This window comes from Neopelma chrysocephalum, unplaced genomic scaffold, assembly GCF_003984885.1.
Source record: "Neopelma chrysocephalum unplaced genomic scaffold, ASM398488v2 Primary Assembly neopelma1_82, whole genome shotgun sequence".
Lineage (NCBI taxonomy): Eukaryota > Metazoa > Chordata > Aves > Passeriformes > Pipridae > Neopelma > Neopelma chrysocephalum.
In genome coordinates, this window is record NW_020897744.1 from 5,387,776 (window position 1) to 5,398,198 (window position 10,423).

Genomic DNA, 10,423 nt, shown 5'->3' on the forward strand with positions numbered 1-10,423 from the left:
GCTTCATTATGTTAACACGGCTCTGCTTGGAGACGCACGTCGCTCAGGGAGAGGGTCAAATTCAATTTCTGTTTGCTTTCTCTCTGCTTTTCACGCTTCATTGCTCATCTGCACTGCTAAGGTGTTTCCAAAATGGAACAGAGAGGAAAACGTGATGGTGTAGCTTTTTGGCAGGCTGAAACTCTTGTAAAGTGACACTGCATAACCCGACAAGCAAGAACAGAAAGGGGAACTCACATGCAGAGCATCCCATAATTTGGTAAAGTTTTTTAAAGATTGCAAAAGGAATATCCAAAATACATAGTTGGCACCATAAAGAAATGTGGAATATTTCTCCTGTGTGTTTGGTGAAAATACCTTCCCCACCCACAGGACCCAGGAGCGGCACCTGCTCAGTGTGTCTCAATTATAATTACATTAAATGCCCTATTTTGTGCAAATAGGGCACAAAATAGATTGAGATAAGACCACCAGGCTTGAAGTGTAATTCCTAACCATGATATTCCATTTTTGTTTCTCCTGCTATTAGGTCCCAGTACCATGGAAATGGGCAGTTTTGCTGAGTGCACTGAGCAGACCTTATTGCTCTGGGCTGTCACAGTCCTCATGTCTACCTTGGTGACACAACACAGACAAGTTCTCGGGTTAAAGCCGATTTTAAAGCTTTATTGGTCTAAATAAAAAAGTACAGAACGTTTTTACAATAGAACTGGTCATTTTTCTGTGATTTAGCAGAACCAGGGAACAGACCCACACCAGGTTTTCCTCCCCTGGCAGTTGGGCTGGGCTCAGGGAGGGGCCTAACTGGCTGCAGGGGCTGCAGTCTTCTGACACAGCCGGGCCAGCAGCCCAGCCATTTGTAAAAGGGAGTTCACACCTTCTGCAATCTTCATGTGAGTGTACCCGATTTCCTGGTGATAGAGACATTGTCAAACCTTCTGTTTGCTCCCCCAGCCTGTGGATATTTTAACTAACGACTAAATAGAACATATCCCTCACTGCTAAGAGATGGGCTTTGAGTCACTTGAACTTCAGACAACGTATCTCTGCCTACAAACCAACTAGAATGCCCCTTTTTTTTTGAAGTCAAAGCCTGTATTTCCCCACTTCCTTTCTAAGAAGCAGGATGCACACATCTGAGGACAGGTTTCAATTATGAAGAGTGATTCCATATCACTACTTTACCCTCTGTCAACTGTCTGTTCATATAATTTAATATTTTAGTATCTATTGGACTAGAATCAAGTGTGCCCTTGAAGAACATTCTCAAGGTGTTGAGGCTTTGAACTAAATAATAAAGTCAGCAATACATCTGCTATTAATTCTTAGTGATCACTTCTGGCACTTCTGTGGGTGATCAGATGTTAAATCAGATGTCACTCCAAGTGACCAGTCTTACTGACAAACTGATGATGCAGAGTGGCCAAGAAAGCAGCAATGAGTGAAGAAATATTTTCTTTGTGCTAATATACAGCAAACCTCAAAGAGAAACCCCTGAGGCTGCCCCCTGATCTCTTCTTAAAAAGGCCCCAAAGGCCCTGCAGGAGCTGGGTTAGTACTAACCTTGATAAATTCCAGTTTCAGATATTCTGGCATCGGAAAGGTTTTACACACACGGAAGATGTTGCCAATAACATCTTCTGGAGCGTATCCAAGACGCCACAGGTGGGCAAGGATCTGTGCAGGCAAGAATAATCCCTCATTCATCTGCAGAACTTATCAGGTGAGTCAAGGATATTCACTTTTGGAACAGTAACTACTGGAACTGCATGTACTACTTATATCAGCTGATTTAACCTCAAATGTTTAGCAAGTAATTTCAATACAACTTCCTTTTTTGCTTGTTGGCTTATTTATCTGAACAAACCCCTGCACAAACTCAACCCATCTTCTTCAACTCCTCTACATGGTAATGCCCTTATCTTAAAAAAAACAACACACATTGTGAATTCTTCAAAACAAACAAGAATTCTGTAAAGAAAAAGTGTCTGTCTATGCCAACACACGAAAACCAACCTTGTATGCTTCATCAATATTTGCATTTATGCAGTGCTGTATCATTTCTTTCACAAGCAGAGGATGAGGCTCATCACATACCTGTATCAAAGAGAAATATTATCCTTAAAATATTAGAGGACTCTGCATTAAACCTCTGGTATTTTCACCAAGCTTCTATAAAGGTGAAGTATTTAATCAGACACATTCTATAATACAGATTAAATTTTAAGTAATATGACTTTTCAGCTATTCTGCCATAGCAGACTCGACAGAACGAAATGAGAACACCCAAGGAATAAATTCCCTATTTATCAGTGTGAAATCTCCCAGCAGTTCTGTGATTTGTGTGCTTTGAGACAGCTGCAAAACCACCAAGTCTCAGAGGTGCCATTAGGGACACCTTTTCAAAAGGCACATGGGCTTCTTGATGGCCTAATGCTGTCATTGCTACACAGTGGGCTGTCTGCAAACTGGCAAAGCACTTTCAAAGACTTCTGTATCCCATGGAAGATCTCACACAGGTGTAGGGCCAAACTCCTGGCATCACTGTTTTCAGCTATTACTGACCTTAAAGACATTCTCACTGTTTATAAAGCCAAATCCAGAGTGGGTGGACTGTAAGTTGTTTAATGCCTGTGAAAGGAAAAAAAAAAAGACTTATTTTCTGAAGTGCTCTACTTGTCACTCCCCTCCTCAGGATGAGGTGCACTTCAGAAAATGATGCCAAATAAGCACTTTTCAATTAAGCAACAGAATAAATCAGAAATTTGTGCAGACTTGGTTTCCTCTCACAAATTTGGTATCCAGTCCCCATCAAATAATTTTTAAGGAGCAGATCCATTTTTTAAAACCTCACAAAACCAAATAGTTTAGTTACTCTTGAGCCACAAGTCACATCCCCTTTGCTTTACCTCTTCAGAGATAAATCCCTGAGAGCCACAATTCACAGGTCTTTTGCTTTAAACAGAAGCTTTTTTTCATTGCCTTTCTCTTCTTACCTGTCTCATATCTCCTTGGGCTGTGAAGATAATGGCTTCTAGTCCATCATCTGTATATGGTACATCCTCCTTCTCAACAATTTTGAGTAGCCTGGCAAGGATTTGTGCATCTGTCAGCTTGGTGTAACGCAGCACTGCACACCGGGACTGGATGGGTTCTGAGGGCAGGGATGTGTAATTAGCATTTCCCTCTTTTCTCAAAAAACCCCCCCAGCCAAACATTTATTTTAATCTCAGGAAAAGCTTTCTCAGTTGCATCAATTACTTTGTCTTCTTTTAAAGAAAAAGAAGATGTTAGCTCCGAAGAGAATAAGGCATCTCCTTAAGCACATACAATTTTTTACAGTCCTTCCCTAGAGCCCAAATGTGCTACTTGAGTTTTTCCAAATATACACAAAGCTCAACTTCCTCTATTCTCCTGGATTTCTGAATGTAGATGTTTATCATGTTATTTTAACAGAAGTCTAAAGGTCTACAATGTGTTCACCTATAAGCAAACTTAAGATTGTGTTTAAGAAAAGACAACAAAAGGGTTCAATACCCAATAAACAATCCATCAAACACCTTAAACTGGTGCAGAGTTGGATGGAGATTGAGCCCAAAGGATGAGAAATCTGCTTCTGCAATCATGTATAGCACTATCCATCAAAACCAGCTGCTCAGAGGGTTCCCTGGCCACCCTTTTATCAGCTGATGTACAGGTGGTTCGATTTTACAGAAGTACCACGGCTTCTTGCAACGAGCAGATCCAAGATATTTCTGGAAACTGCCTGGGAAGTCAGCCAACAGTGTGGAGAACATATGACCAGGACACCCAGGGCCCAGCAGCACTTTACCTATGATTTTGTCAGAGGCGTTGCAGGCGAGGGCGAAGCGCGTCGTTTTGGAATAGATTTCCATTGTCCTTCTCAAGGCTTGCTGTGCTCCATCTGTCATGCTGGGGGGAGAAAAGGATGGATTCTGCCCTTCATTGACTCATGGGTGCAGCCTAATAACTATTTTTATACGAGCTTTAGAGTTTACTGATGTTAAACTGTGCTTTGTATATTAACTGATATTCTGGCTCAATGAACTGAACAGCTTTTTCTAGTCATGTGAACAAACCACCCCACAACGCAGGGAAGTCACCGAGACCTCCACAACACTGACATGCAAAATTAAATCATTAATGCTCTGAAGAACACTGCTAAGAATACTGATACTTCATGCAGGAGGAGGAGGAGAATGTCCCGTTTTCATCCAGTGAAATTCTCTAGTGAGCCAGACTCTTTTCAAAGGAAAAGAATACCGGAATTCTGGACTGGTTTGAGTTGGAAGGGACCTTAATGCTCATCTTGTTCCGACCCCCTGCCATAGGCAGGGACACCTTCCACTAGACCAGGTTGCTCAAAGTCCCATCCAACCTGGCCTTGAACACTTCCAGGGATGGGACATCTTTCCATTAAACTGGAATATGCTGTTTGATACCCAAAGCGTTTCACCTCAATATTCAGCACCTCCCTTGGAGCAACCATCTCTGCTTGCTTCAAGTACTCTCATAAGATCACTGTTCAATGCACATTCATTTCCGAACAATTTATTTTGAAAAGCCTGATAGAAACACTCAACACTGTCCAAGGCTGCAGCTTTGCAGACAGGAGAGATGCAGCACATTTCACACAGCAATTGAGGGCAAGGAAGAACAACGTACCTATCTGCTTCATCAAGGATGATTATTTTATGCCGACCTTTTGGAAGTGTGACCTTTTGCTGGGCAAACATTTTGATTTTGTTTCTCACAACATCAATGCCTCTGGAACAATAATTCAAGCGTTTCACGATGGGTGAAATTACAGAATAGATTTTATTCAGAAGCCACAAATTCTCCTGATTTTCCCACTGTTTGTTCCTGCTCCTTCAGCTGTGCCAGTAAAACTGCTGTGGAACCATGCTGTAAGCGAGACTGTCCAACTGATCCAGATTTAAACACCAATAATCTTGATTTTTGGAGGGTTTGACAAAAAGAATTTAACAATAGCAATATATATATATTTTTATACACATATATAATCACTAACCTTACTTGCAGCACTGCCCCAAAATGATTTATGTTTGCCAAAAGGTGGGGTAATAAATTATCAAAGGCAGAAGAATTTAAGATTGCTTTGCCAGTTCTTCCCACAGCTTAATCCACAACCCCAGATGTAGCTCAGAAGAGGTGAAGAAAACCAGCTGGATGGACTGTATCATATCAGCACAATAGAGACACTTCCCTAGGCAGAGTCCCTGCAAAGACTTACTTTTATAAATAAGGGATTTTAGATCTTTTTCTCCATTTAGAAAAAGGATGTTGTGACTCTATAGCTCTTCTATAACAACAGAGATAGGGAAAGTATACTGTACTCAGACAACCCTCCAGGAAATGTCCTCAGAATACTTCAGGATGGGTCTGAACAGAACTTGGGAAATATAATCAGCCCTCAGTGCCTGATCCTTGGACAAGAGTCAATGTTCTCTACGTAGCTAATACCTTGATCCTACATTTTAACCCCCAACTGCTCTTATAGCCCTAATTTCTCTCCCTTTAAGCACTGAAGAGTTTCAGTGTAAAGAACCTGTTCACTTTTCATTTTTAGGAGGATCCTCATAAATGCAGGAGGAAGCTCAACTTTGTGAAGTAGATTCAAGCAAACAGTACCACTCTGGATTCTGCACTCCACTTGTTCATATTTTTGTGTATGAAAGGACCTATCAAGTTTATAAAACATCAAGAAATAATATCTCTATTGATAGGTGGGCACCAAAAACTGCCCAACTTTTAGGAGGAAAAACTGCATTAAAATAAGTCTTAAAGACAATACTATAGCACTAAGGCTATCAAATTGGCCTGGTTTAAGAATAAATATGGGTACTTGTTTCTTCATTAAAAGTTTGACAAGTTTTAATCATTCTCACCTGTCATTTGAGGCATTCAGCTCCAGAACAGCATCTTTTAATGCAGGGCCAAGCAGAGCACGAGCCAAGCAGAGGATACTGGTGGTTTTACCTGTTCCTGGGGGGCCCTAAAAATGCGACAATGCAGCAACTTCTGGTAAGTTTAATGTCATTTTCTAAGCTGTGCTCTCTACAAATCTCCCTTACCAGTACATTCAGGCACAAAACCAGTCTGTACTGGGAGGCCATCCTGGCTAGACTTCAAATCCAGGAGCAACACAGTGAAATACAGCACAAAACAGCAATACTCACAGCAATGATAATATTTGGTACGTTCCCCTCTTTTGCAAAGACCTAAGAAAGAATAATAATAAGAAGACAGAAGAAAATAAAAGGAACAAATAGTTTCAATTCTGTTCTATTTTAAGCATCAGAAACATGCATCTTTTTTTTCCCCTCTTGCTTTCATTTTTTGAACCATGCTGCTTTTATATGTTTGGGGGTTTTTTAATTGAGGCAGCCTCTAGAATAACATGAAAAAATTTAAAAGCGCTTAATCCCACAGGTCTTTACTACACTTGCCTTTCCTTTGCATCTGTTTTAATCATATACTTGCTAGTATAATCTTTCTGTTAGCAAATACTGTGTTCACAGACTAATTTTTCATAGAATTATAGAACCCTGGAATGGCTGGAGTTGGAAGGGGCCTGGAAGCTCATCAACCTTATTGGCAGGGACACCTTCCACTAGACCAGGTTGCTCCAAGCCCTGTTCAACCTGGCCTTGAACACCATATGGAAAACATTTCTCTTCTAAAAAACCCTATGTTTTTTTCTGTTCTTATACAAATTATATTTATTCATTGAAGCAGTATTATTATAACAGCTACAAATTCTCTAAGCTGTATCAAAACAGGGCCAATTTAAACATCCCAATTGAAGAAGGCATATTCCCTTATACACCACTCAAATATTTCCTAAAACTTGTAATTTTTAAAGTAAATCAGGACGCTTTCTTCCACATGCTCAAGTATGGATGTAAAAATGCAACAGTGTTTTTACTGGCCTGTGGATCTACGCAGGACTGTGTTTTTTAGAGATAACCTGTAAAAAGACACTGGGACAGCTACACACCTCCAGCCTGCTCACAGTATCTTCATTTCCAACTATTTCGGACAGTTTCATGGGTCTGTATTTTTCCACCCTGTAAAAGTAAAACCCCACAGACTTCAGCACATCTAATATTGCTTTAATGGCGCTTTACACTGACAGAAAAGGAGGATTATGTTAGGACAGGATGACTTGATGTATCTTTCGTGCAAGTTCTGCAGGGTTCCCCTCCCTGCTAAGCAAAGCATTCCCCAACACTAATCACAGACTCACAGAATCCAGAATGGTTTGGCTTGGAAGGGACCTTAAAGATCATCCAGTTCCAAATCCCCTGCCATGGGCAGGGACACCTTCCACTAGCCCAGGTTGCTCCAAGCCCCGTCCAACCTGGCCTTGAACACTTCCAGGGATGGGGCAGCCACAGCTTCTCTGGGCAACCTGTGCCAGGGCCTCACCACCCTCAAAGGTTTTACTTTCATTACTATAAAGCAGGAAAAGGCAGGAGAAAATGCTCAATTCGAACAGGAATTCGGTGCCTCAGCCTGACACGAGGCTGAGGAGAGAAGCCTCCCTATGTGTGCTCCCTCATGGTTAACACAGGGCAGGGCTGACTTCGGACTACACAGGTAAACAACGGGATTTTGTTCACTCTTGATTTCTGGAAATGTCCAAGGCCAGGTTGGACAGGGCTTGGAGCAACCTGGTCTAGTGGAAGGTGTCCCTGCCCTGGCGGGGGGGGTTGGAACGAGATGAGCTTTAAGGTCCATTCCAACCCAAACCATTCTGTGATTTTGTGATTCCTTCTTTCTCAGTCTTGGCCACCGACCAGGCAGGTCACAGAGCCCCTATTTCTGAGTCAGACCGAGCTCCTGCACCCCGGCGGGCAGAGCGGAACGGCCCCAATCACCCCGCTCTGGCCGTGGCCGAGTCCGGCCCTCACGGCCCCCTCGGCCGAGGGTCCCTCAGTGGCGCCCGCCTTCCCGCCAACAGCGCGCCCCGCCCCGCCCTCACCCCATTGGCTACGGCGCGCCAGGCCCCGCCTCCCGCACCGCTCTGACCAATCACCACGCGTGCCCCGCCCTTCGCCCCGCCCCCTTTGACGGTCGCCCATGGCGGCGCTCATGGCGGCCGCGCTCTCCCGCCCGTGCCCCCGCTCACCAGGGCAGCTCGTAGTGGCCGCTGCCGCCGCCAGGCGCGGTCCCCGCGGGGTCGGCAGGTCCCCGCTTCTCGCCTGCCGAGGGCCCGGCCTTCTCCTCCTCCGCCACGTCCACCTCCATGGCGGCGCGGCTGGCGCGCCCGGCCCGTCTCCCCACCGCCGCCCCCGCCTCTGTGAGGGGAGGGCCGGGTCCGCCTCCGGGGCGGGACGGCGGCGGCGGTGGCGGCGGGGAGGGCATTGCGAGCGGTCTGCAGCCCGGCATGACGGCTTGGGCAGCTCCGTGAGGCGGGGAGGTGGCAGCCCGGGCCTGGGGCGGTGGGTCCGGGGCTTTATTGGGGACTGTCCCTGAGGTGACCGTGACTGGTGACTGTCGCAGCACGGCTGGGTGGGCTTGTGCTCGGCTGTTGGGGGTCTGGCTGCTCTTCCTGCCCTACTGAGTGGTTAAGATATTAAAGACAGTAATATGTCTGCATTTCAGGGGTCTAAACCTTTGTTTCTTCTGGCCTCCTCTATTTCCCCTTATAAAATAAAACCAATAAAAGATATGTCGCAAAGTACTGTTACACTGTTAAGTTGTTGTGCTGTAATGGTGGGTGGTGGATCTGGTGCTACTTATTGAACACATAAAAGGTGTACAGGTTGCCGAGAGAAGCTGTGGCTGCCCCATCCCTGGAAGTGTCCAAGGCCAGGTTGGACGGGGCTTGGAGCAACCTGGGCTAGTGGGAGGTGTCCCTGCCCATGGCAGGGGGAGAGACTGGATGATCTTTAAGGTCCCTTCCAAGCCAAACCATTCTGGATTCTTTGATTCTACATGTTCTTTCTTGGGTTAGGCTGGAAAGGTAAAAGACCTTTCCCAAAATCTTCGTTCGCGAAGACTGGCCATTATTATTAAGTAAAGGTGGCCCTCAATCAAAACCAGTGATTTTTGTCTTAATTGATAATTTTGATGACTGAGCCCATTGGTGTCCCTGCATACGACCAGCCCTTAACAGAGAACTGGGTTGTGGCATCCGTAGTGTTAGAATTTGGATACCAGTACTCATTTCAGCCTCAGTAGTTACTGGGGCCTTGGAACATCTTTCAGCTCTGCTTATGCTCCACATAGCTAATGACATTTGTGTTGGCTCAGTGAGCAGAGCATCTGTCCTTCAGTCTGGGCTCTGATTCCTTGGGAAGTGTTTCTAATTTAAGATTGGTGTGAGGCAGGAACTCGGAACTGACCATATTTGAAGCCCTGTGTGAGTGGTGACTCTCCTCTAAGGGCATTACTTCCTCTCATTTGCCACAACATTTGTATTCCAGTGTTACTGTCAGTGCCTGTTATTGGTATTTTGATGTTGGCATATGAGCATTTGCCTCCAGCCTGCAGAACTGGTTCTGCCTGTGGCCTGACAGTGATGGAGTTTGCTGAGTTTCTCCTAAGGCTCTAAAAGTCTGGAGGGTGAAGTTTCTGTTGTGCAAAGTGCAGTCTCACATCCGAGTTTTTATGTAGATGGGGTGGTCAGTGCTTCAATCTTGTTTTGCATATTGTTTTTATTAATAGCTGTAGTGGTTCTTGGTGGTTTTAGGATAAGTGTTGTGTAAGGGTGAAATTGGAAGTGGTCAGCAGCCTTCATGTGCCTGGCTGAATTAACAGTGGATTAACTTTGCCTCCACTGGAGGTAAAGTAGACAATTAAATAACACAAGTATGTGGCATATGAGGGCAAGAGTTGGCGGGTTTTTTGGGTATTCAGACTGTTTGTTCCTGTAATAATCAAACTCACTCTGTTACTCTTGTGTCTGGATTTAACTTTGTGCAGTGCTCAGCAGAACCCAACATGAGTCAGTGAAATACTGCAGCACTGCTGGTTGTTACAGTCTGTCAGTGCAGCACCCTGGACATGCTTTGGTTTCTTGCCAAATTAAACAGTACTTCTGCTCTTGGGAAGTACCAGCTTCTAGATAAGATATCATTTTCCTGGCCAGCATTAATTCTTCCACTCTATGTGTAGGGATTGCTGCTGATAAGCACCCAAAGGACACCAGAACTGTTGCAGGGAGCCTGATGACAGATTTTGTGATACGTTTCTGCTAATAATTGAAATAAATGTGCTTTGGAGCGTGGCCTAAATGCTGCAGCCCCTGTGTAGGCAGGAGCTTCTCACAGTGGTTTATCAAGCACAGAACAAGTATTTATTGAAGGCACAACAATATTCACGGGGATGTGTGGCACGTGGACAGGCAGATGTGAGCTGAAAGTTTTAAAGC

At 44.5% G+C, this 10,423-nt stretch overlaps 1 protein-coding gene across 3 annotated transcripts; it reads right to left on the reverse strand.

Moving 5' to 3' along the window:
* Positions 1–640: 640 nt before the first annotated feature.
* On the reverse strand, positions 641–8,451 carry RFC2 (replication factor C subunit 2). Of its 3 annotated transcripts, none has more exons than XM_027691135.1 (11): positions 8,177–8,451; positions 7,043–7,112; positions 6,222–6,263; positions 5,931–6,037; positions 4,687–4,788; positions 3,833–3,933; positions 2,997–3,154; positions 2,566–2,631; positions 2,017–2,097; positions 1,564–1,677; positions 641–911 (listed from the first exon to the last, which is right to left on the reverse strand). In XM_027691135.1, the coding sequence occupies exons 1-11, from the start codon at positions 8,434–8,436 to the stop codon at positions 801–803; spliced, it is 1,212 nt and encodes a 403-aa protein (XP_027546936.1). In that variant the 5' UTR covers positions 8,437–8,451; the 3' UTR covers positions 641–800. The 3 variants fall into 3 exon arrangements, with proteins under 3 accessions (XP_027546936.1, XP_027546939.1, XP_027546937.1); XM_027691138.1 differs by lacking the exon at positions 8,177–8,451 and adding an exon at positions 7,926–7,944; XM_027691136.1 differs by lacking the exon at positions 8,177–8,451 and adding an exon at positions 7,225–7,274 and having other exon boundaries at positions 7,043–7,117.
* Between the last annotated feature and the right edge of the window lie 1,972 nt (positions 8,452–10,423).

Coding starts and splice junctions, on each gene's coding strand:
- RFC2 (XM_027691135.1), bottom strand. CDS start 8,436: ATGCCGGGCTGCAGACCGCTCGCAATGCCCTCCCCGCCGCCACCGCCG. Junction 7,113..8,176: donor GGCCACTACGAGCTGCCCTG/GTGAGCGGGGGC, acceptor TTACTTTTACAG/GGTGGAAAAATACAGACCCA. Junction 1,678..2,016: donor ATATTGATGAAGCATACAAG/GTTGGTTTTCGT, acceptor TTGCCTGCACAG/ATCCTTGCCCACCTGTGGCG.